Source organism: Musca vetustissima, unplaced genomic scaffold (genome assembly GCF_032173495.1).
Source record: "Musca vetustissima isolate MV318-11 ecotype Yass unplaced genomic scaffold, APGP_CSIRO_Mvet_v1 utg3079, whole genome shotgun sequence".
Lineage (NCBI taxonomy): Eukaryota > Metazoa > Arthropoda > Insecta > Diptera > Muscidae > Musca > Musca vetustissima.
The window spans coordinates 29,567-56,506 of NW_026885880.1; the positions used below are offsets into that span (position 1 = coordinate 29,567).

The 26,940-nt window shown below is 34.6% G+C and overlaps 3 protein-coding genes across 3 annotated transcripts; 1 reads left to right on the forward strand and 2 right to left on the reverse strand.

The window, feature by feature from the left end:
• Nucleotides 1-996: 996 nt before the first annotated feature.
• Nucleotides 997-4,501, reverse strand: LOC133333183 (membrane-associated protein Hem-like). Its single transcript, XM_061541512.1, has 3 exons — nucleotides 3,317-4,501; nucleotides 2,064-3,252; nucleotides 997-1,999 (listed from the first exon to the last, which is right to left on the reverse strand). The coding sequence occupies exons 1-3, from the start codon at nucleotides 4,494-4,496 to the stop codon at nucleotides 997-999; spliced, it is 3,372 nt and encodes a 1,123-aa protein (XP_061397496.1). The 5' UTR covers nucleotides 4,497-4,501.
• A 2,056-nt stretch (nucleotides 4,502-6,557) lies between these two features.
• LOC133333178 (U3 small nucleolar ribonucleoprotein protein IMP4-like) lies at nucleotides 6,558-7,517 on the reverse strand. The gene is made up of 2 exons (XM_061541508.1): nucleotides 7,334-7,517; nucleotides 6,558-7,267 (listed from the first exon to the last, which is right to left on the reverse strand). Exons 1-2 carry the CDS (start codon nucleotides 7,515-7,517, stop codon nucleotides 6,558-6,560), a joined length of 894 nt encoding a protein of 297 aa, XP_061397492.1.
• A 3,148-nt stretch (nucleotides 7,518-10,665) lies between these two features.
• Nucleotides 10,666-26,835, forward strand: LOC133333180 (heat shock 70 kDa protein cognate 1). The gene is made up of 2 exons (XM_061541510.1): nucleotides 10,666-10,873; nucleotides 25,103-26,835. Exons 1-2 carry the CDS (start codon nucleotides 10,666-10,668, stop codon nucleotides 26,833-26,835), a joined length of 1,941 nt encoding a protein of 646 aa, XP_061397494.1.
• Nucleotides 26,836-26,940: the final 105 nt, after the last annotated feature.

Consider the following 26,940-nt stretch of genomic DNA (forward strand, 5'->3'; position numbering starts at 1 on the left):
TTGTAAAGAAAAATATTCTCTTATGTGCTTAGATATTTCGAATTTTGTTTCATCTTCTCTCACCTCACATGGATTTTGGTTTGATTGGGTTTTATAGTTTTATTTTTTTTTTAGATTTTATTTTTTTATTATTCTTAAATATTACAATAATTATTTTAATACTTTATTTATATATACCTATAAACTGTGTATATAATTATGCATAATGTTTCTTTTAAATAGAAAAAAAGAGCGTAAGACAGAGAGAGCTTATACTACGAAGAAGAAAAAAAAAAATACCTTATAAAAAAATTTTAAACAATTATTGTTTTTTTAATCGATTTGGTTACTTAATTTTTACTAAGAACTAAGTTTGTTTGCTAAGGGTTTGCATGATGGTAGGGGTTGGGGTGTTCGAGTAACGTGTTCCATTCCTTTCGATTTTCGAAACCAAGAAAAAAATTTGATTTTTTTGGCGGCCACTTTATATTTTAATTTAAGTTTTCTTGTGGGGAAAAAGGAGGAGATCCCTAAGTCACGAAATTTTCTTTATAGATTCCGATTTTATAATTTTAATACGGGACAGATAATTCCAGCCTCTTGATATTTCCACCACCACTTTCTGTGTGGGACGCCTACCTATTGTAAAATTAATTATGGCCATGGTCTTTTTTTATTTTTCTTGGCCTTAAAATAAGGTGCCTTAATATTTTAAATTTACCTGTTCTTGAAAAATATATAGAGGTTCCTAAACCCACAAATTGTCGTTATAGGTCCTGGTTTTAAAATTTAAATAAAGGCAAAGAGTTATTGCCTTTTTCTACTTTTCAAAATTCTGGCCATTTCCCGATGTCATTTATGACTTAAAACACGTTCTTAGCCTCTTCTTTCCACCCACCCAAGGAGGTTCCTTGGGATTCCATTTGTGAGTTTTTTTCTCATGATATATGTATAAAAAAATCTCTTACAAACTACACCATAAATTATTACCTCTAATAATGTTGTAATTGTTACTCTTTAAAGTCCCAATATTTGTTCCTGCTTGTAGACAGCATGATAGGCATTACGTATCAAAACATATGGGAAACATGATTCCAATAGATCCATTGTTAAAAATGGTGATTGCTTGACAATTTCATCGAGTAGCAAGTAAATGGATTCACGATTACGTGTTGCATCGCGATCCGACTCCTGACCCAAACGCAATAGCGATGAAGAGGCCAAGGCTAAAAATTCTTTCATACGATCTTCAATGTCATTTTGACCACAAATTGTAAACAAAGCTCCAAAAATATTATTTATGGCCACTGACATACAGTGGGTATTATTGGAATGACCATCAATAGAGGCACGATAAAATGAACTATCATTACGTGCTAGCTTGGGAATGGATACGGCCACGAATACCATTAGCAGGCAGGCCGTTAAATGTTCACCCTCATCAAATTCAGGTTTTTTAGATTTTAAAGTGGCCGCCAATGTGGGATCTACTTTACACATTAAACCTGCAGCGGAGGCCATTTCAGAGGCCACCCGAATTTGATCTCCACCCGGTAAATGTTCTTGGAAATCTTTAACGGAACTCAAAAGGAAGGGTATACGTTTCTCCAATACATCCACTAAAGCCTCATGGACCAAATTGCGGAAACATAAAATCACGCCAATTATGGTCATGCGCTGCAGAACACGATCCACGTCTTGTAGACGTTTAAATTGTTCCTTCATTACTTCGGGTTTATCGAAACTGGTGCGTAGGGTTATCAAGACCTCTTTGTTAACACCGACCAGAGATTTTAGTTCTTGTACCTGGTTGGCAATGTGCCACATAAGTGTTTCGTTGAGGGATTTTATGCCATAGGGTCCTACCAATTCGGCCAAAGCACGTAATTCATTTAAATCGGAGAATTCTTGAGGGTTGAATGGGACCCAACCCTCTGGGGTAATGGGTACAAAGGCCTTTTGATTGTTGCTAAACACAATGTTGCCGGCCGAAACGCGACGCAAAAGGACTTCGCTGTACCTGGAAGAAAATTAAACAAAATTAGAAAATTTTTTAAAATCTTTATTTTTTTCCTCCTACTCACCACGTATTATACAATGCCGCAATTGTCTTCTCACCATGCGAATCCAAGGCCTGGGTCTGCTGCAGCAGACAATTATTAAACACCCTTGTCATATCGATATGCACATAATTCTCAACCGTTTGCAAAACATTCATGTATGCCCTAACCGATGCCAATAATTCTGAGGGTTTAGCAATTTCCATTGTCTCCGCATTGAACATAACCATGCCCACTAAATCGCGCGAGAAACGGTGTTCCAAATTTTGACACAAATATTCGCGTGGGGCAAAAGCAAATTCCCACACATTCACTGTGGGACAATAGTTAATGGCAAAACACAGTTCCGTGAGAGCCATATGCAATTTATCCATGGTGGTTAAATCTTCTCGGGTCTTACGATATGATTCATCGCCTGGTTTGCGTATATCATCAAATTGTTTCTTCGACTTATCTTTCTTTTTACGTGCCGATTGTACTGATAAAATTTTGGCACAATGTTTGGGCAGCAAAGCATCCGCCATGGTACATTGCTCATCACATATTGTGGTGATAATATTTTTCGCCTCTTTGGCCATTTCTTCAAGGAAAATGTTCACCACACTCAGAGAACGTTCACGTATGTGATGCCTTTCTTCGGGACACATTTCATGGGTGCAATTTTGAAAATGACTACAAATCAAGGGGAAGGCAATGATATAACGATTTTGTGCCGGAAATTCCAAACACATATGGAATTGATCATCAAACATTTTACTATAGAAACAAAATATACTTAAATCGGATGTTTCCACTAGGATTTCATCTAAATTGTCGACGACTCGGGTGTGGAATACCATTGAGTCCAACAGGCGAGCCAATTCGACATGCTCTTGAATGCGTAAAACTGCCTTGCCCACACTCATGTATGTTTGCAAACGGAACCAATCCAAACGGAAGGCCCTAAAGTCGAATAGTTCATTATCTTCTACTTGCTTAACGGTCAAATTCGAGGCGGTATTGTAGAGCGAAGAGAAGATAACACTTTCATCTTCGGGACACATCTGTAGACTTTGCATGCGTATATTCAAATCGGTGGAATCGAAGCCAGACAAGTATTGGACATAGTAGCGCTGCATGACTTGGCTGTATTTGCGTACCAAAGCACGTAACTCTTCCATGTGGAAGAGCAACTCGGGTAATTGGCGATCCACAAGGTCCTCATTGCTTTTCCCTACAAAAAAGCAAAAAATTAAAAAAACAATGGAATTCGAAATAAAAAAACAAAAATCCCTTACCCTTATTCTTCAGCAGCGGCGGATTATCATTATGCCGTAGTAGCCACAGGATTTCATCACGGGCCAAACATAAACCAATAAATATAAAAATGGCCTTGGGCCCCAGCAAACCCGGTTGATCGGTCATAATCAATGCCAACTCCTTGAGAGCGGTACGCAAAAACTTCCTTCTCTCCCGGTGCATAAGAGCCGCCTTCTGCACCGCATTCGAATAGGCTTCCTTGACCTCACTTATACGCTTATTGTAACCCTTAATACCATCAAAGAATGTTTGGATATACTGATGTATCTGCAAGACCTCATCACGGAACAAAGCCACCACCCAACTCGATTCCAAAGCGGATAACCAGATTTTATTCACCTCCGGATATTGACCCAACATTGGATGATTTAACATTAAACCAAATATGATCCATCTATCCATTGCCTCCAGGGATAGATATTCACAAGACATGGTATCGGTACGTACCGCCTTAAGCAAAATGGCTGGATTACCCACCAAGCTGAGTTTTTGCATTTCACGCCATTTATCGGCTGGCAGATTTCGCAATGGATAAATTGTCGTCAATGAACGCAAGGCATTTGTCAGCAAACGTTGATGTGGTATAAATTCCTCGGACAGTTTCTTCAACGGCACCTCATAATCCAATATCATTTGCCCCAGCCGGGGGAATCCGGCATCTGAGGCATTATTTTGCAGCTCAAAGGCGGCATTATACAGACCCAACACTGCCTTACGATCTTCCACACGTGAGAGCAATATCATCAGCGAGACATAGGTCACCACCAAATCCAAATAGTTTTTGGTCAATTCAAAATTCAGCGTAATATCCAAATGTATCTGGCAAGCATCCATGGTGGTCAGTAGCTCACACACATTATCCTTGAAATCCAATAAGTCCACAAAGGTGTGATAATACAGCGACAGCGATTTAATGATCTCCGCCTTAATATTCACAATGGCATTCAAACCCTTCACATCAATGTTGGGGAATCTCTTGACAATAAATTTGATTGAAGATTCCAATGATTTTTCCGATAAGAAACCGGGTTTAGATTTAGTATCCCCACATGCCTTTTTGATGTTATAGACACGAGTCAAAATGCCCAAACCACGATCGTTCAGGATAATTAATTTTTCAGCAATTTTTTGCTGATTTGGATAGATTGGTCTTGCCATGGTGGCAGCTGGTGGCAAAAGAAAAAACCTCTATCTATCGTCTGGCCCCAGTAATTAGATCAACAGCACGCAGCAGCCCCACCTAGAAAATTTTTGTTTTCACTTTTTCGTGTGGAAAACCTTAGCTAATTCACTATTTTCCACTTAATTCAAATAGTAATGTCTTTCAATTTCACTTTTCAATAATTTTTGTTATTGTTTATTATGATTTTATTGTAAATAATTTACATTTTTATATGGGCAAAAATTTTGTGACTAATCCACTATGGTATTATTATAATATATGGTGTTATCGATTGACGTACTATCGTTACTTTTAATTACATGCCGTTTCTTGAAATTTTGACGGCGTTACGGAATGTGATGAGAAGACAAAATGGCCGATAAAGAAGAAGTCAATGGGGTATAACCGAAAAATTACGAATGAGGTGGGATGGAGACTAAATGGGAAACGAACGAATTGTTTACGAATGAGGTGGAATGCATACTAAATGAGAGCAAAGCAACAGGGTGATTCATATTGTAGCAGGTTAACAACACAAATGCTGCTTCTTATTATAATGGGAAAGGGATTGCTATGCAAAGGGAATTGATAGCATAACGTATGTAAAATTAATTGGGAACAAATAGATTCTACAACTATAAAAGGAAAAACAAAAAATTAAATTCGAGATGACAAATATCTTGAGCTTTATTGTATTAAAGAGAACAAATAAACAGGGCGATTCACATATCGTTTTTTTTGCAGCAGCAGGTTGACAAAACAAGTTTTGGGAGATTGCTATGCAAAGTGAATTGATGACAGAACGTGAATATATTTAATTGGGGAATAATTTACATAAAATTTGATATAATTTAAATAAAAGGGTATTTTAAGGGGACTATTATTATTTTAGACTATTAAAATAGCAATCTTTAATGGTCATTATTAGCAAATATGAAATATATTTGACACTTACGGAAAATTAAATAAAAAATAATATATGGTAAAAATTTAATTTTTGATGCTTGTTATCTGTTAAATATAAAAAAAGAAATAGAAAAACTGACTACCAAAAATAATAAACATTGGACCATGTTTTCGGGAAGCCCTCATATCATAGTAACATCCATTATTTGGTATTTTGGGAATTTTGTATATGATTTTTTTAACCGTATTGGTTCTAATTTGATTTAATTGTTTTAAAAATATTTTCTTTAAAAATACATGAGAAAAAAATATTATTCAAAAAAAAAAAAAAAAAAAATCTTTAAAAATATTATTAAAAAAATATTATTTAAAAAATATTAATTAAAAAAATATGTATTCTTTTAAATATCCATTCCTTAAAAAAATATTTTTTAAAAATCCAAACTTGAAATAGTAAAGACCTTAGGGTAGCATGGAAAAAATATTCTTTTAAAAAACCATGCTTGAAAAAATAAAGACCTTAGGGTAGCATGGAAAAAAGTATTCTTTTAAAAAACCATGCTTGAAAAAATATAGGCCTGAAATACGGGCCTGAAGAAATATTGGTCTTAAGATGGCATTAAAAAAATATTCTTTTAAAAATCCACGCCTTAGTGTAGCGCTACCTAAGGGTAGCATTGAAAAATATCATTTTCAAAGCCCACTCCTTAGGTTAGCTTTGAAAAAATATTACTTTTAAAATTCCACGCCATAGGGTAGCGTTGGAAAAATATTTTCTATTAAAAATCCTCGCCTTAGGCTGGCCTTGAAAAAATATTCTTTTCAAAGTCAACGCCTTAGGATGGCCTTGAAAAAATATTCTTTTCAAAGTCCACGCCTTGGGATGGCCTTAAAATATATTCTTTTAAAAATCCACGCCTTAGGGTAGCCTTGAAAAAATACTCTTTTGAGGAACCTAATTTAGAATCGTTTATAGGTTCCTCGTGTTTTTCTTATCCCCATTTATGACACAAGTCGGGGCCCTTAGAAGTCATAAGAGATTGATTTTCTTAATTAAAAACTATCAACATTTCATTTTATTCCAAAAAAAATATATGCATGTAGATATCTGTATATAAGTATATAATTAGAAAAAAACTATCTACAATTTTTTATACTTCCGCCTCATCTTGACACCAACCATCATCATCGGACAAAAACCTTCTCTTCATCGATGTATTCATGTACGGCCGCAGTACCCATTCGGTATTGGCTGCCTGTATTTCATCGAGTGTACCCAACTTAATTTGATATAGTTTCAATTGGAACCTCGGACCCACCTCTTTCATTTCCAGTTCTTTGTTAACATATTGATAGGTATGATGACGGAATGCAATATAATCATCATGATTGGCGAAGGTAATGACACGCTTCGAATCCTCTTTTGGGACGGGGAATAAATGTTTCAATATGGTCATTGTACGTTTACCCAAATCGGTTTTGAAATTATGAAAAATTAAATGTGGTTTCTGTTCACTCATCGGTCCAATGTCGGGTATATCGTGACGCATTACAACACCGGATATATTAAAGAATGCCGTTGGTCCATAGGGTAAATGGCAAATGACCAAACTGTCGGGTACACCACGATGCTCGTGGACAATTATAAAATCGCTAACATCATTGGCCCGGCAGGCATGTATCAGCTGCTTCAGTTCGTATTTACCTCTGTTCATGCGCTGGGCGTTGGGGAAGATTAGACGCAATTCTTTGACAAACATTTTCAGCCTTGCGGATGGTTCATGGGAGGTTGTGATCATAATTTTGGGATCCTCACTGCCAGCATAACGATATTCATCATCGACATTGGGATTTTCTTGATCTGGAAAAAGTCAAAGGAACACATTTCAGTATTGTAGTTAAAATTTCTATTCAAAATTTTTCTTACCCAAACTATATTTTAGTTTTTCCTGTATGGTAATGGCCTCCTTCTGGAGACTCGGATGTATGGTCTTGTTGTTCGTCAAACTGTTGATCAACTTTTGTTTCTTCTCTTCGGATTTATGCCTCCGTGTCTCCTTGGCCTTTTCGAAAAGATATTCTCTTCTTAAACGGGCTTGTCTTCGTAACATGTTTGTTTAATTAATTTATTTTTTTGCTGGCTACAAAGGAGCGTTTTGTTTAACTTCCAATCACAAATAACATGAAAATAAACACATGTGCGCTTTAGCGATGACAGTTGAGCGATCATTATTTATCGATTTTTGTTTATTTTTGATAAACGATTAATAAATGAAATGCTGCTTTATAGTTGCCATATGACATGGCAAATCAGCTGTTATTTGGTTGAATACTGTTAAAAACAAATTTAATTTGAATATTTTTTTAAATGGCAGCAAGAAATTTTTATTAATAGAAAATGTTGTGATTTTTCTTTTATAAAATTTAAAAGTTTTAACACTCGTTGAATTGTCTGCTGTTGTCAATACTTTTTGTGTTTTAAATTAAATATACGAAATGCATAAAGCGGTGACATTTTGAAATTTTTAGGAAAAGTGTTACATTTTTCGGTACAAAAGCAGTGCTGTATTCGACATTTTTTTACGAACACGATTTCTACGGTAAATGCAGGTTGTAAGACGGAAACTTAAGTTTAAGGTCAGTTTTTCTGCCTAAGCGAAAACTAATTGATTCGCCTTTAAATAAAAAACTACACAATTTTTAATTTTGTAAGATAATTTACTTGAAAATGTGTGATTCACGAAGACGATATATGGTCTGTTCCCGTAGTGCAAGAATCTACTACTTTTTACTACGATAACGAATTTTCCTTTATGATATCGAAGAAAATAGTAAAATCTAGTAAAAATTCTAATGTAAATGCCGTTTAAGACTGGCAGGATTTTACTACAGCTGATAAAATTAAATATTAACCCTTTATTTTGAGTTGTTCGTTGCCAGACCTTTGCATATTGGAACCACTTTTTGACGACAGCAAAAAAATCGGTTATTCTCGCGTTGAGAAATTTGGCCTTTGTACATTCTGTATTAAAAAATGAATGAGACGTGATGACCAGTAATTCCATGTCAAATTTAGAAATTCTTACCTTTTATTATAATAATTACTGTTAGTGCGTGGGCAGGTGTAGTTCCATGGTGTCCAAACCATGAAAAGCTATATCCTGCTTGGTCTAGAAGTACCGCTTTAAGGCAATTCCCAACATATGTTTCTAAGGATGTGTCCGTTAGCTCATTTAATATTCCTTTCTAAACAATACAAGTTAAGAACATTTGTTATTTGTACATTGTATACAGGTATATGACTTCTTCGACGTTTACACCTTTTTTACAGTCGAAAACCTAAAAAATTGTCACGCGGACTATCCCTTCTATTTTTGAAACTAAAAGTTCGCAAGTGCTGAACAAATGTGGCATACACTAGCTGACAGTGTTGAATAAATAAAACACTATTGTAAAACACAAAATGACAGACTGACTTTTTAGATTTTCAAACAATCATCAGCTGACAACAATTTAAAATAATCTCAGTCTTAAGCGGTGTACACACTATCACTTTTGAATGACACTGATAAAAGAGCTGATAGTTCAAAATGATGAACGATCGTTTACGTTAATTGTTATATATTTGACATATGTATATACAATGATAATGACAACTTAAACGAGGATAAGGCTATGTTTAGACTACTAAATCTACTCGATCTGAAACGTCAAATACAGTGGATTATATTTGACGTATACGCTATGAATGATATCGAGTGGATTTCGTAAATCTAAACATACCTAAAGGGCGTGAATGTGCCCTGACTTAATTTCAGGATTAAAGTCGCGTTTAGACTATGCCTTTTAAATCGAAACAGCTGATTTTACGTATAAAGCGAAACAGCTGATTTTACGTATATATACATTTCTCATTCCACGTAACTGCCATTATTTTCATAATTTCTAATACGAACGGAAGCATTGCATTTTGGTACATTTAGAAAAGCTGATATATTTTTTTCACCTATTATCTATTATTTAGCATAGGATTTATAGTACGTTTACATTGTCCGGATTTCGTTAACCCTGTGGGTTTAAATAGTTCTAATGTAAAATTCCTTGTACATTAGAACTTTTTACCGGGTTAACCTACTTTATGAGGATTTATTTGACGTATATGCAAAGGAATTGACAATTGAAACCCACTGGGTTAACGAAATCCGGTTAAATGTAAACGTACTATAACTGCCGTTTAAGCAAATCGAAAAGAGATAATTTTAATTTTTATGTTAGAAAAAATCGAATTGTATTTTAGTGTGATAAAATAAATGTACATACTTCCGCTTCTGCAAATAAATTAACAAAATATTATTACAATTCATATTTATTTAAAATTCAACAACATAGCCAATTCTTCAAAAAATTCTCTTACCTTGCAACGAAAGTGAATTTGCAACAAATGCAAATGTGAATTTGCCACTCAGAGAATTGGCGGAATTTGTGAGAGAGGGAGAATGATCTAAAATTTAAAAAAGAAAGTGCATTTACTGAACATCAGAACCGCGGAGATCAACAAACGACATTTAGCAGCGATCGTGGACGGAACATAAACGGGAAACCAAATAGCAAGCAAATCGTGGCAAATTTTGCAGTGAATACTTTTGTGACCAACAACTAAAAATAAAAAAATAAATATAAAAACGAAATCGAAAATAAGGAATAAAAATAATCTAGAAAATTCAAATTAAAAAAAAAACAACTTTAAAAATTTTCCATCTAACGAAAATAAGGACTTTTCCTCAAAGGATCTACAGTTTTTGTCTACTTTTTTGTTATCTAACATTTTGCCAATAACCTCTGACGCTGTGGAGCTGCAAAAGGATAAAGCGCTTGAATTCCTGCGCGTTTTAGCCTTTGTCCTTTTATTTTTGATAATATCGCTATATCTGTATCGTTTTACATTTTAAAACGCGATAAACAACAAAACGGAGGGTTCTTTAACATCCCAATAGAACCCATTTTCGATTTTCTTGCTGAAAAGAAAAAGGAACAAAGGTAGATCTATGCTTGAGTGCCATGTTCAAGGCCATTATGTAATGTCAAGAATAGAAAACAACAAAAAATCTAATTAATCATTATGAAAAAATTTTGTTTCTTTTCTTTCTCGTAATTTTGTTGAACGTCACCGTTGTTGTCTGTGGACTCGGACGTGTTACACGTGTTTATGGTTGCTGTTATTGAACATCGTAAAGGTTTCATTGTTGATTTGCTTGAAAAATGGCGGCTAAAGTTCCGGCCGTTGGCATCGACTTGGGTACGACCTATTCATGTGTTGGCGTCTTTCAACATGGCAAAGTTGAAATCATTGCCAATGATCAAGGCAATCGTGTTACCCCATCATATGTGGCATTCACCGATACGGAACGTTTAATCGGCGATGCTGCCAAAAATCAAGTGGCTATGAATCCAAATAATACCATTTTTGGTAAGTAGAGAGAGACAGTAGGCTGAAATAATAATTTATGAGAAATGTTAATTGTTTTTGAAAACCAATAATGTAAACGCACATATTAATATACTTAACTTAAATGCTTTATACGTTTGTTATTTTGCATTACAGACATCCAATTATGTGCACAAATCCCTCATACATCTATCATCTAAAGCTTATGAACATATGTCATTAAAGTGACATATAATTTTGAGAAATGACACTATAAATTACGATTAAAGTGCGTTTAGATTTACGAATTGATCCAAAATGTGTATTTAGATTTACGAAATCCATTCGATACATCAAATATAATCAACAGGATACGCTATGGAATTGACATTTGAAATCGAATGGATTTAGTATTCTAAACGCGTTCATAGCGTATACGTCAATTACATTTTAAGTCGTGTTTAAACTGTAGTCTTTACAGGGTAAAGGTGGATTATTTCGATTTAATTGCTAAGTCGAGTTGGATTTACCTCGACTTACCATACAAAATTAAATTAACTCATTATCTCGATTTTCTTGAAATCCAATGATAAATCATGATTATTTCAAATGCAACCCTGCTTTTGCATCACTTCTCCTACAAGTATACCAATATGGCAGCCCTTAAAAATACTCTTGTTTGTCTAACAAAAATATTACAGCTATTTAAAAGTATCTGTATAAGTATCTATCAGTATATGTAAACAAATAACAGCTGATTGTCAAATTTACATCATACATATCATGGCATAACTATACAAGGTAGTCTAATTTGAGAAATTGATAATAGCAACGCTTCTTAATATGGAATTCATACATATATCAAATTCAAATAAAATGCAATAAAATGTCACGCATGACGATGGGCAAATTTAATGTTCAGAGCCATCAACACACTTCCAAAACGGTTGCGCAAAAACATGTGTATACCATGGAAGCAATTGTAGGTGTGTGGATTAATTATCCATCGCTACAATCAAAATCTGCTTTGAAAAGGACTGTTCCTAGAATGAAGACAAATGTCGAACTTTGACAAAAATGCAAGTTTCGCATCTGGGCGGAATAATTACAAGTTATCAACATACGACCTTTGTAAAGCCACATAGCCCAATATGCCTGATGAGCCGCTTAACCAACGGCGAAACGCGTCGCATAATGGTGGGTATGTAGGTTCTTCACCTGGCTTTCCTTTTCATTGCGAAAATTAGATCATTTATAAATAATCACTTAAAAATTACTAATGATCACTGCCTTACAAGGCAAAATTCATATTTTTCCTAAAGCTCCACATTGTTCTCAGAATGTTGCAATTTATATATTAATAGGTTTTATAGGCAGGAAACTTAAAAATATTAATAAATATAAATTATTCACAAGATTTTCATACATTTCGAAGAAAGATATTTTCGTTTCAATTTTGAAAGATGAATATTGTCAAAAGCAAATTTATGAAAAAATGGGAAACATACATATGACTGCATGAGACTACCTTGTATAGTTACGACATGGTTAACACGGTAAAAAGTTATAATGTAAATGCCGTTTTAACATACAAAATTAAATCAGCGCATTGTCTCGATTTATTTGAAATCCAATGCTAAATCAAGATAATTTCAAATGCAACCCTGCTTTTGCAGCATAAAATGCATCACTTCTTCTACAAGTGTACCAAAATGGCAACCCATAAAAATACTTTTGTTTGTCTAACAAAAATATGACAGTTGTGTACATTTATAATGAATATTAAAGAACATTTACATATACGATCTCAAATCGACTCAATTAACGAAATCCAGAAATACGCCCTAATTGTTTACACATACCTTTAAACATGATCTAAATGTCGATCAGCTGATGTTTGTTAGTATACATACAACATTTATAATTTGCCGGGTTAACCTACTTTATGAGGATTTATTTGGCATATATTCAAAGGAATTGGCAATTTAAACCCACTGGGTTAACCAAATCCGGTACAATGTAAACGCTCTTCAATTTTTGCTTTCCTTTGATTTTTCATTTTTTACATTTGGCACCTGTTAAATATAAAAACAAAAAACATGTGAAAACAGTTGCAAATTTTGGTACATTGTGAGATAGTTGTATTTTTTCGTGCAAAAACCTTGTTGCGTCTCATTAGTATCATAATTTCGATCATGATTTAAAATAAACGATGATTTAAGTTTGTATGGTAAATCGTGGTAAATTCAGCCTGATTATGAAAATAAACCCTCATTCAGCGTTTAATCATGATTAGATGTTATATGTAAATCCGTTTTAGCATGTTCAAAAGTTATAGGTAAACACGCTTTAGTGCATCTCAGAAATACACCCTAACCGTTTTCAACTTCCTTGAGATGGTGACAAGTCCTGTCAGCTGATGTATAAGATTTTTATACCCTTCACCACACTGTGGTACAGGGTATTATGTCTTTGTGCATATGTTTGTAACAGGCAAAAGGAAACGAGATAGACACATGGTTCCTTTTGAGAATATGCATAGAATCACTTTCTAAGTCGATTTATGCATGTCCGTCCGTCCGTCTGTCTGTGCATGTTAAATTGTAAACAAAGTACAGGTCGCATTTATGATCCGAATTGGATGAAATTTGGCATAGGTCACTTATTCGGCCCAAGGACGAACCCTATTGAAATTGGGAAAAATCGGTTCAGATTTAGATATAGCTCCCATATATATATTTAACCGATTTAATGTAAACAGTCCCTATATATCTTTCGATTTGCACGAAATTTGGTACAGCCTAATCATTTAGGTCTAGAATTATGTCTGCCAAGTTTCGTGAAAATCGGTCCAGATTTAGATATAGCTTCCATATATAGTTTCGTCCGATTTCATGTAAATGGTGCACCAAAGTCCCTATATATCTTTCGATTTGCACGAAATTTGGCATAACGTACTGAATTAAGCCTAGAGAGATGTCTGCCAAGTTTCGAGAAAATCGGTCCAGATTTCTCTATAGCTCCCATATATAGTTTCGTCCGATTTCATGTAAATGGTGCCCCAAAGTCCCAATATATCTTTCGATTTGCAAGAAATTTGGCATAACGTACTGAATTAAGCCTAGAGTGATGTCTGCCAAGTTTCGAGAAAATCGGTCCAGATTTAAATATAGCTCCCATATATAGTTTCGTCCAATTTCATGTAAATGGTGCACCAAAGTCGCTATATATCTTTCGATTTGCACGAAATTTGGCATAACGTACTGAATTAGGTCCAGAATGATGTGTGTTAAATTTCCTGAAAATCGGTTCAGGTTTAGATATAGCTCCCATACATATTTTCGTCCGATTTTAGGTAAATATTGCACCAAAGTCCCTATATATCCTTCGATTTGCACGAAATTTCGCATAGCATACTGAACTAAGTCTAGAACGATGTGTGTTAAATTTCGTGAAAATCGGTTCAGATTTAGATATAGCTCCCATATATATTTTCGTCCGATTTTGGATTTATAAGCAAATTTGGATTTATAAGTAAATAAAGAACTCAAAATGTGGCCGAATGCAAAAACCATACTGAAATAAGTGTAACCTATATTTCGATATTTCGCTTTAAATTTATTTACATTATTTTGTCCCATCGTAAAAAGCAACTCTATACCTGAACAAAATTTAGTATAGGTTGCAGAATGACATGACATATACCCACAGTGGTGAAGGGTATCATATAGTCGGCCCCGTCCGACTTTACTACTTTCCTTACTGGTTTTGTATAAAACCAGTGTTGTACTGTGATTTACCTACTAAGTATATCACGTTTAGACTATGCTTCCAAATCGAATCGATTTGTTAATCGAGGAACTAAATCCTGGTTGAATCTAATGAAACAATACATTTGAAAAGTTGTAATTTTTGTTATTTGTAGGAAAAGAGATGCAGTTTGGGTTATATCTAAATCAGAGTTGAACAGAACTAAATTAAGAGTAAGTGTGTGCGAGCGTAACTGGGAGATCATCAACAAAAATGTCTGACGCAAAGAGAGACAAAGAGAAAACGTGTTTGAAAATCACCGCTATCGTACTATTTTGTGCATTAGTGATCTAAATGTATCTCCATTTCTCACTTAATCGATGTAAATACAGCGTGATTTAGGAAATATATAAAATTAACGCATATAGCTATGTTATAGGATGTAGTCTAAATGCGTTTTATCTGTTATGACGAATTGTTTATATTGGTCTGTTTCCGTACTGCATGAATCTACTAGATTTTACTATTTTCTTCGATACCATAAAGAAAAAATCGTTATCGTAGTAAAAAGTAGTAGATTCTTGCAGTACGGGCACAGACCAACTGTGTTTTTCCATTAGCCCATGGCACAATAAATAGGTAGTCTATTTAGCGAGACAAAAGCAAATGTTTTTATTTTGATACATCACCTTATTATTGCATTATGCATTAGCCCATGAGCCTCTGCCAGGCCAAGGCCTATAAATAAAGTCATCCAGGAAGACCTGCTGGTCATCAACTGCCTCTCAAGTTTTCTGTCAAAATCCATTATTGTGAATTGACTTTCATTATTTAAACGTAAACAAAGATTAAATTGTTGACATTAGACTTGAGAAAAAACAGCTGACTTTCGCTAGCTGGGTGAACTTATTAATAGATCTTGCTGCCAGGCATTACTACTTCGAAAGGTGTAAGTATTTTTGTTTCAGTTATTCGGTCTCTCACTAAGATTTTTTATGCTCGATTGTGACTAGACTTGTGTCCTTCCAGAAAGAATTACTTTAATAAAACTATTCCTACTACCTCCGGTTCTTTCGTTCATCTAGTTCATTCAATAGTTCCTTTTTTGCTCTCTGTCAGCTAGTTCTTTTAAATCTTTCCGATCACTTACCAAATACATTGACGTGTATCAATGAACAATTGAACTTAAGGAACTAAATGAGTTAACCGAAATATATCGAACTGCAGGAACGAGATTGTTCAACTCTAATTGTGGTCAGACGTTTTTCAATTCCGAAAAATGATGGAAGAAAAACTGTTGGAATTATGTTTTGAAAACCCCTTGTACCAATTGTTTCAGATGAGGCAAATCCACCATAGACCAGATTTTCACTCTGTGGAAAAGACCCACGAAAAACACATCGACACATGCCACCTTTTCGTCGACTATAAAGCCGAATTCGACAGTCCTAGGTGTTTAAATCCGTGTCAGCGTTCGGCATTCCTGCAAAATTAATACAGCTATACGGGATAACTTTAACTTGCACAAGGTCAGCAGTTGAAGTCGGAAAGGACCTCTCGGAGTCCTTCAATACCGAACGAGGGATCAGACAAGGTTACAGTTTGTCATCTGAACAGAAATGACACATGTTACTTGCCGACGCCGATGACATCGACATAATGGGTCGAACATTGCGAGCGGTAACAGCCATATTTGAACAAATTGAAAAAGAGTCTGCCAAAGTGGGTCTGGCAGTAAATGAGAAGGCCAATGTGATGGTATCAACGCGCAATTCATCCCGTAGACTCGGAAAACTTTGAGAAAAAAAGATCTACGGGTCAATCTGGGTCGACGGTGGATATCGACAGCGACTACGTTGGCGAGCCTACTGATGGTTCACACGGAAGGGAAATACCACGAATTCGATGGATCAAATGGAGGATGACATATTAAAACATGGTATTTCTGATTGTAAAAATTGCGCACAAGATCGATCTCGAGCCAGCTCTGCAAGCAATTATTTAATTAATAAATAGTCCTGATTTATATAAGGCGAGTGTACTTGCGGCAATTTTTATCGTTCTCTTTTGAACTTGCTTCATGCGTCTATACAAGGCAATTCGGTTTCCAAAATATTTTTTTATTTGTTGTTTTTTCACATTTAAAAATATATAAAATGTCAACAAATACGAAATACACAAAACGAATTGCCAAAAAATTGTCGGTACGAGCAATTTTTTTTCATTTCTATTCCCCTTGCCCCTCTCTCCTACAAACAAAGACTTGCCGCAAGTAAACTCGCCTAATCTAAATTGAGACATATATCATTCCTATCCTTTCGAATTTTATTTATAAAACTTAAAAAAAGTCCCGGGAATTCCAAGGGAACCCTTGAATGAACATTTAGAATTTCCGATATGGAGGCACATTGAATATTCCTCGGAGATCCCAATAAAGTGTATATAATTGATCAGAATAAAATTCTATGTTGATTTAGCCATGTTCGTATGTTGCAATCTGGATGTACATTGCTACGACTCCTAGGGTGTTTGGTATTGCGATGTATCGCTCCATGTTTTGGTATATCCTTCGTATAATGATGCCTTCCATTATTGGATATTTTAGTCAAGTATTTCGACAAAGTACCTGTAGTTCGGTATTTTGTTTATACTGATTTTAGGTTATGTTTACATTGGAGTCTCAATAAATACTTTAAAAAGTTGAGGGCAAATTTTAATCTTTTATTCTCTCCACAAACAAATCTTTGTAATACATTTCCCTAAAATACATACATATAATTTACAATGTTCTTGTAATGATCTTGGCTGTTTGCTGTTGTCGTTTCCTCTTGTGTCTATATTTTTGTAAATGTCCGCCTGTTTGTCCTCAATCAATTCAAGCACAGACATTAAATATAATTCCTCGGTAGTTGATGCGGGTGCATCCGCACCAACCTTACAAAAAGGCAACATCATTATGATGCCCATTGCCATAGTTGTCATTAACAGCGCCCACCCCATAAACAGAAAAATTAAAAAAAAAAAAAACAAAACGCACCAAATGATTGAATGTCTGAGTTTATAGGCGATACAAAAAAAAAAAAAAAAAAAAAAATGTCCCCGAAATATATTTCAAGTAACAAAGTACGAAAAATATTGAAATGGGTTATAAAATGATAATAGATCATTTTTCGGTATGCTCAATGTGCTATCCGAATAAAAGGAAAATGAACCAGTAAGGAAAGCAGTAAAGTCGGACGGGGCCGACTATATAATACCCTTCACCACTATGGGTATATTAAACAGGACTATTAACATGAAATTGGATGAAATAAAATATGTGATATTTATCTACATGTGAATCTACCGAGATCTATCCATAAAGTATGTGAATCGACTTCAAACAAATATAAATAGGTCATCCGTTGGGCTATGTCTGTACTTCTACAAAACCCAACTACGTAATTCTATGCTCAAGTTTGTAAGTTGTGCAAAATTTGATGTCGATCTGACTAACATGAGGAATTTGATGCCCAATATATATGGAAGGTCTATCCAAATATTAAGCGATTTCAAACAAACTTGTCACAGGTTAGGTTATACTAATTTCAGAACGTTTTGTTCCTATTGGTTCCTTGGTGCGTCAATCACTTAAAATCAATCTAAATTAAAAGGGAGCTATATCTAAATCTGAACCCATTTTCACGAAACAAGGCAGATATCACTCTAGGCTCAATTCAGTACGTTATGCCAAATTTCGTGCAAATCGAAGGATATATAGCGACTTTGGTGCACCATTTACATGAAATCGGACGAAGCTATATATGTGAGCTATATAGAAATCAGTACCGATTTTCTCGAAACTTGGCGGACATCACTCTAGGCTCAATTCAGTACGTTATGCCAAATTTCGTGCAAATCGAAGGATATATAGGGACTTTGGTGCACTATTTATATGAAATTGGACGAAACTATATATGGGAGCTATATCTAAATCAGGACCGATTTTCACGAAACTTGGCAGACATCATTCTAGGCTCAATTCAGTACGTTATGTCAAATTTCGTGCAAATCGAAAGACATATGGGGACTTTGGGGCACCATTTACGTGAAATAGGACGAAACTATATATGGGAGCTATATCTAAATCTGGATCGATTTTCTCGAAACTTGGCAGACATCACTCTAGGCTTAATTCAGTACGATATGTCAAATTTCGTGCAAATCGAAAGACATATGGGGACTTTGGGGCACCATTTACATGAAATCGGACGAAACTATATATGGGAGCTATCTAGAAATCTGGACCGATTTTCTCGAAACTTGGCAGACATCACTCTAGGCTTAATTCAGTACGATATGTCAAATTTCGTGCAAATCGAAAGACATATGGGGACTTTGGGGCACCATTTACATGAAATCGGACGAAACTATATATGGGAGCTATCTAGAAATCTGGACCGATTTTCTCGAAACTTGGCAGACATCACTCTAGGCTTAATTCAGTACGATATGTCAAATTTCGTGCAAATCGAAAGACATATGGGGACTTTGGGGCACCATTTACATGAAATCGGACGAAACTATATATGGGAGCTATATCTTAATCTGGACCGATTTTCACGAAACTTGGCAGACATAATTCTAGGCTCAATTCAGTACGTTATACCAAATTTGGTGCAAATCGAAAGATATATAGGGACTTTGGTACACCATTTACATGAAATCGGACGAAACTATATATAGGAGCTATATCTAAATCTGGACCGATTTTCACGAAACTTGGCACATATCATTCTAGACCTAAATGATTAGGCTGTACCAAATTTCGTGCAAATCGAGAGATATATAGGGACCGTTTACATTAAATCGGTAAAATATATATATGGGAGCTATATCTAAATCTGAACCGATTCTTCCCAATTTCAATAGGGTTCGTCCTTGGGCCGAATAAGTGACCTATGCCAAATTTCATCCAATTCGGATCATAAATGCGACCTGTACTTTGTTTACAATTTAACATGGACAGACAGACGGACGGACGGACATGCATAAATCGACTTAGAAAGTGATTCTATGCATATTCTCAAAAGGAACCATGGGTCTATCTCGATTATTTTTGCCTGTTACAAACATATGCACAAAGACATAATACCCTGTACCACAGTGTGGTGAAGGGTATAAAAATTCCACAAAAAAATCAATGCATTGGAAAAGGCGCCCAATAGAATAGTTAATGCAGTTTCTATTAGTCGTAATTTGCACTGCATTGATTTTTGTAAATTTTTTTAATATTTTCCATTGAAATTTCATTATTGTTCCGTTGGGCGCCATTCATAATTGTATGTTTTTATATTAATTATTTCCCTTCTGAAAAAAAATCGACCCCATCTAATATACACCCCACATGCATTCTAACATGCTATTTTGTGCTGTATGCTTTAACCACGTCATTAATAGCCAATGTTTATGACCAGCAGCAGTTGGTTGGTTTGCCAAAAAATTATTTTTGATTGTGGCTAAAACACATTTGAATAGCGAAAATGGCATCGCCTGCATTAGTCGAACAAATTGAAAATAAAATTAAACAGATATAGATACACGATCACAGACTCACACACACATATATATTTTTAAAAGATTTGCAGTAATCAAAAAGTTTTGATTTCACAGTTCGTTGATGATTATCATTTTGTCTTATTTTTTGTTTCTTCTTGCATGTGTGCCTTTAAACGCATTTCATTCATGCCTTGATGTATCAAAAATATTTTGGGAATGTTTCATCGCTGTCTGCCCGTCGGAGCAATCCGTCTGTACACAATTCATAGGCGATTTTCATTGTCACTACTTTGTGGGTATTTATAAATAGCTGTCAGTCATGTATCAATATTTACTTTTGAAGAGGAGAAGAATTTCTCGTATGTGATATATGTTTGCAACAATTTGGCGAGGAACTGACCTTGCTAAAATTTCTGATTCGATTTTTGTAGTATAAGATCATTAGGTTCTAGAAATTAAATACATAACGTTAGCCCTATCGTATTAATCCAATATCATTCTATCATAGAACCCCCACTCTTCAACTATAGTATTACCCATCCCCTTCTCTTTTCTTCTTTATGTTATTTTTTTTGTAATAATGTTGTTGTTGTGTACAGCAAAAAATACTAATTCACTAAATTTGTTTGTCTTTCTTTTCTTTTGGTTGTTGTTTAATTTCAGTTTTTTAAACAAGTTGTTCTGCTATCGCTCTGCATCTGTAGTAATGTTGTTGTTTTATTGCCATGCCCGTTTTCAATGTCCTCCTCTACCTCTGCCTGCAATGCTCTAAAAGTCTTCCATGTGTAATTAATTTAACGTTTGGCTGTAATCCTAAAATAGATGTAATTTTAAAATAAAATGTACTATTTATAAAAAATAAATTTAAATTATTTTTAAAGGGGTTGAATCAATTTCTATTAAAATTATTGATCGGCTCAAAAAGTGGTAAGACTTGTCAAATTTATGAAGAGGGGCATTGGGGGGAAATCGATTAATAGAATAATGTTGCAGTACTCGAACATAGGAACTTAGTTTTGCAGAAAATTAGCTTGAAAACAATATTTTATACGATTTTTAAATATAAAAAATGATCGATAATAGGAGTTTCTACAGACAACTTTATCGATAACAAGATTTTATATTTTTATAAGCAGAAAATATTTTCGTAAACACGATTTTCTAATTAAAATATTTTTGATAACAAGGCTTTCTGTAGAAAAAATATGCGATAACAAGATAAAAAAAAAAAAAACATTTTTCTTTTAGGCAATTTGTTCGACAATAACATTATCCAATAGAAAACCAGTAAGCAAAGTAGTAAAGTCGGACTGGCCCGACTATATGATACCCTTCACCACTTTGGGTATATTCAGCATATGTATCCTAAAATCGAAATTATATATGGAAGCTATGCTATATATCTGAACCTATTTCAAGGAAACTTATCAGAGATTAATTTATATTAACTTCAGTAGTTGTGTCAATCGGCCTAGCTTTGGATGGTTAGTGCACCATTTACTTCAAAATCGGAGGTGTATATAAATCTGAACTGATTTTCACGAAACTTTGCACACATCATTCTAGATTTAAATCAGTACGCTATCCCAAAATCGAAATATATATGGGGACTTTGATGCACTATTTAGATAAAATCGGACGAAAATATATATGGAAGCTATATATAAATCTGAACCGATTTTCATGAAACTTAGCACACATTATTCTAGGCTTAATTCAGTACGCTGTGCCAAATTTCGTGCAAATCGAAAGATATTTAGGGACATTGGTGGACCATTTACCTTAAATCGGACGAAAATATATATGGAAGCTATATATAAATCTGAACCGATTTTCATGAAACTTAGCACACATTATTCTAGGCTTAATTCAGTACGCTGTGCCAAATTTCGTGCAAATCGAAAGATATTTAGGGACATTGGTGGACCATTTACCTTAAATCGGACGAAAATATATATGGAAGCTATATATAAATCTGAACCGATTTTCACGAAACTTTGCACACATTATTTTGGGCGTAATTCAGTACGCTGTGCCAAATTTCGTGCAAATCGAAAATATTTAGGGACTTTGGTTCACCATTTACCTTAAATCGGACGAAAATATATATGGGAGCTATATCTAAATCTGAACCGATTTTTCCCAATTTCAATAGGGTTTGTCCTTGGGCCAAATAAATGAGCTGTGCCAAATTTCAGCCAAATCGGATTATAATTGCGGCCTTTGTTTACAATTTAATACCAACAGACGGACGGACGGACGGACATGCATAAATCGACTCAGAAAGTGATTCTATGCATATTCTCAAAAGAAACCATGGGTCTATCTCGATTCCTTTTGCCTGTTACAAACATATGCACAAAGACATAATACCCTGTACCACAGTGTGGTGAAGGGTATAATTAGTTCGATAATAAGGAGAAAACGAGTGGATAATAATTTTTATTATTATTTATTATTTTTTATATATGGGTTTCAGTAGAAAATATTTTCGATAACAACATTTTCTAATGAAAATATTTTCGATAAGAAGAGTTTCTATTATATATATTTTTGATAACAATGTTATCTGTAGAAAAACTTTCCGATAACAAGATTTTTAAAATAAATCGTTTTCGATAAAAAGTGTTTCTTTAGACAATTTGTTCGATAATAATATTTTTCAATAGAAAATTAGTTCGATAACAAGGTGAAAACGAGTCGATAATATTTTCTTAAATATAAGACGTTATCGATAATATAGTTTTCTGTAGATAACTTTATCGATAAAAAGGAACGTATTTTTATAACAGAGTTTTTGTAGAAAAATTTTCGATAATAAAATTTAAAAGATCCTTTCGATAACAAATTTTTCTTAAGGCAATTAGCTCGGTAATAACATTTTCCAATAGAAAATTAGTTCGATAACAAGAAGAAAACGAGCCGATAATAATTTTTAAATATAACACGTTATCAATAACATGGTTTTCTACAGAAAACATTATCGACAACAAGTTTTTATATGGAAACGGTTATCGATAACACGTTTGTTTGCAGAACTTATTTTTTATAACAGGATTTTCAGTAGAAAAGCTTTTCAATAACAAGATTTTTTAATGGAAATATTTCCGATAACAAGATTTTCTAATGAAAATATTTTCGATAACAAGATTTTCTACTGAAAATATTTTCCATAACACTGTTTTCTGTAGAAAAACATTTCGATGACAGGATTTTTAAAATAAACTGTTATCGATAACTTGGGTTTGTTTGGAAATCCTTTTTGATAACAAGTTTTTCTATACACAATTTGTTCGATTATAACATATACCAATACAAAATTATTATTTAATAGAAAATATGTTCGATAAATAAATGCTCTCAGGGGAACCCCTTCACCTGAGAGCATTTTCGATAACAAAGTTTTTTTTTTTTTAAAGGTGGTCGACAAGTGTGTTTTTTATACAAAATGTTTCTATATTAAATATTATCCATACTAATTTATTGATAACAAATTAGTTTAATAACAGCAACTTGTATAAAAAATCTATTCGATAACAAGGTTTTCCATAGATAACTTTTTCGATTTTATCGATGACAAAATAGTTCAATAATAATAATTACTAAAGAAAATCTATTCTATAGCAAGGTTTTCTATAGCCAATAATGTGTTTCATCGAAAATATGAGAGGCAACTTCTTCGATAATAATATTAGAACTAGAAAGCTTGTTCGATAACAATAAACATTTTTTTAGAAATACTGGCGATAACAAGTTTTTTTCGGTACCAAATATATTCATTAACATTTCTTATGGACAAATTTTTTGATTACAACAGAACAATATATCGATAATAATTTTTTACATATAAAGCGGTGTACACACTAGCACTTTAGAATGACACTTTTGTCCAAATTTTGCTTGTTTGATAGTGTGGCCTCTCATGTTTGTCATTCATCAGGCAACCACAAAAATATTCATGGTATTCATGGACATTCAGTAATCGATAAAAAAAAGCTGTCACTCAAAAGTGCTAGTGTGTACACCGCTTAAGAAATATTCGAATAGCTCTATAAAATATGGTCTGTTCCCGTACTGCAAGAATATACTAGATTTTACTATTTTCTTCGATATCATAAAGTAAAATTCGTTATCGTAGTTAAAAATAGTAGATTCTTGCAGATCAATAAATATTTTCCACAGAAGCATTTTTTAACGTTCGATAAATAAGATATTTAAGTAAATTGTGTTCGATATCCAGTTTTTCTGAAAGAAACTGTTCGGTAGCAAGGAAAACAAGTTCGATAACTATGTTTTCTAACGAAAACTTATTCGATAGCAATGTTTCTTATCGATAGATTTTTAGATAATAATGTTTTATGTACCGATAAAAACTACACATTTTTATATATGATTTTTGGATAAAAATATATTTTATGGTTAATTTGTCGATAAAATATTTTCAATCGATGATTTTTGGATAAAAATATATTTTATGGTTAATTTGTCGATAAAATATTTTCAATCGATAAAAAGATACACCAGAAAACCGTTTCGATAACAAAGTGTTCCATAGAAAAATATTGCGATAACAAAGATTTGTATGGAAACATTTTTCGATAACAAGTTGTTATAAAGAACTCTTCAACGATAACAACATGTTATACATAAGTATTGACCGATAAAAAGGTTTTCTGTAGAAAAATATTTCGATAACAAGAAATTCTATTGAATGCATCCGTGATATAAATATTTTCCGATAACAATATAGGTCGATAACAATGGTTTCTATAAAAAACTTGTTCGATAACATAGTACATCGATATGTTTATCTATACATGTCTTGTTCGTTTTCTATATAGAAACATATCGATTGCAGCGTTTTTATTACAAAACTTTATCGATAACCAGATTTTTCATAGAATTTTCGCTTCAAAAAAGGTTGCCGATAACAGTTTTTCCTTCACGAAAATCATTAATCCTCTTTATTTCCGCTCTTTCCAGATGCCAAACGTCTGATTGGACGCAAATTCGATGACATCACCGTACAGAGTGACATGAAGCACTGGCCCTTCGAAGTGGTCAGCGATGGTGGAAAGCCAAAAATCCGTGTCGAATATAAGGGAGAAAAGAAATGTTTCTTCCCCGAAGAGGTGTCCTCTATGGTCTTGACAAAAATGAAAGAAACTGCCGAAGCGTATATGGGTCGTACTGTAAGCGATGCGGTTATCACGGTGCCAGCATATTTTAACGATTCTCAGAGGCAAGCTACCAAGGATACTGGTGCCATTGCTGGTTTGAATGTACTTCGCATTATTAATGAACCCACAGCGGCTGCCATTGCCTATGGTCTGGATAAAAAGGGCACTTCGGAGAGGAATGTTTTGATTTTTGATCTGGGTGGTGGCACCTTCGATGTTTCCATACTCACCATTGAAGATGGTATTTTTGAGGTTAAATCCACGGCGGGTGATACCCATTTGGGCGGTGAAGATTTCGATAATCGTATGGTTAACCACTTCGTTCAGGAATTTCAGAGGAAACATAAGAAAGATCTGTCGACAAATAAGAGGGCCTTAAGGCGTTTGCGTACAGCCTGTGAGCGGGCTAAGCGTACCCTGTCTGCTTCGACTCAGGCTAGCATTGAAATTGATTCCCTTATGGATGGTATTGATTTTTACACGTCCATTACCAGAGCCCGCTTCGAGGAGTTGAATGGTGATTTATTCCGTGGCACTATGGAGCCAGTGGCCAAGGCTTTGCGTGATGCCAAAATGGATAAGGGTCAGATACATGATATTGTTTTGGTGGGTGGTTCTACTAGGATTCCCAAGGTCCAAAAGCTGTTGCAGGACTTTTTCAATGGCAAAGATTTGAATAAGTCCATTAATCCAGATGAGGCAGTGGCTTATGGTGCTGCGGTGCAAGCTGCTATTCTGCATGGTGATAAATCGGAGGCTGTGCAGGATTTATTGTTGTTGGATGTAACCCCCTTGTCATTGGGTATTGAGACTGCAGGAGGGGTTATGACTGTCCTGATTAAACGTAACACCACCATACCCACCAAGCAGACTCAGGTTTTTACCACCTATTCGGATAATCAGCCGGGTGTGTTGATTCAGGTCTTCGAAGGTGAACGGGCAATGACCAAGGATAACAATATCTTGGGTAAATTTGAGTTAAGTGGCATACCCCCTGCGCCCCGTGGTGTGCCACAAATTGAGGTCACTTTCGATATCGATGCGAATGGTATTCTGAATGTCACCGCCATAGAGAAGTCCACAAATAAGGAAAATAAAATTACCATAACCAATGATAAGGGCCGCCTGAGCAAGGAGGATATTGAACGCATGGTCAATGATGCCGAAGCGTATCGCCATGAAGATGAGAAACAAAGGGAGAGAGTGAATGCCAAAAACTCTTTGGAATCCTATTGTTTCCAAATGAAAGCCACTTTAGATGATGAGAATATACGCTCGAAGGTATCCGATTCTGATCGTCAAATGATTATGCAAAAATGCAACGAGACCATTTCGTGGTTGGATGGAAATCAAACAGCTGAGAAGGATGAATACGAATACAAGCAGAAGGAGTTGGAAAAGATTTGTAATCCGATAATTACTCGCCTTTATCAGGGTGGTGCTGCACCACCACCAAATGCTGGTGGTATGCCAGGAGGAGCTAGTGGTTCAGCTTCGGGTGGTTCGACTGGACCCACCATTGAGGAGGTTGATTAAAATGCGATTAGAGTGTTCTCTTGATGGCGTTGCTGATTTTGGCGGAACTAATGTCGTTTGTGGAGATTTTTATTTGGGTTTAATAAAAATTTTTGTTTGTTGAAT

What these genes read in the sequence shown, in the direction of transcription:
- LOC133333183 (XM_061541512.1), bottom strand. Translation starts at nt 4,496, where the DNA reads ATGGCAAGACCAATCTATCCAAATCAGCAAAAAATTGCTGAAAAATTA. An exon ending in GCCGCTGCTGAAGAATAAGG is followed by an intron (nt 3,253 to 3,316) that starts GTAAGGGATTTT and finishes GCTTTTTTGTAG; the next exon opens with GGAAAAGCAATGAGGACCTT. An exon ending in GCGGCATTGTATAATACGTG is followed by an intron (nt 2,000 to 2,063) that starts GTGAGTAGGAGG and finishes ATTTTCTTCCAG; the next exon opens with GTACAGCGAAGTCCTTTTGC.
- LOC133333178 (XM_061541508.1), bottom strand. Translation starts at nt 7,517, where the DNA reads ATGTTACGAAGACAAGCCCGTTTAAGAAGAGAATATCTTTTCGAAAAG. An exon ending in AAAACTAAAATATAGTTTGG is followed by an intron (nt 7,268 to 7,333) that starts GTAAGAAAAATT and finishes GACTTTTTCCAG; the next exon opens with ATCAAGAAAATCCCAATGTC.
- LOC133333180 (XM_061541510.1), top strand. Translation starts at nt 10,666, where the DNA reads ATGGCGGCTAAAGTTCCGGCCGTTGGCATCGACTTGGGTACGACCTAT. An exon ending in TCCAAATAATACCATTTTTG is followed by an intron (nt 10,874 to 25,102) that starts GTAAGTAGAGAG and finishes CGCTCTTTCCAG; the next exon opens with ATGCCAAACGTCTGATTGGA.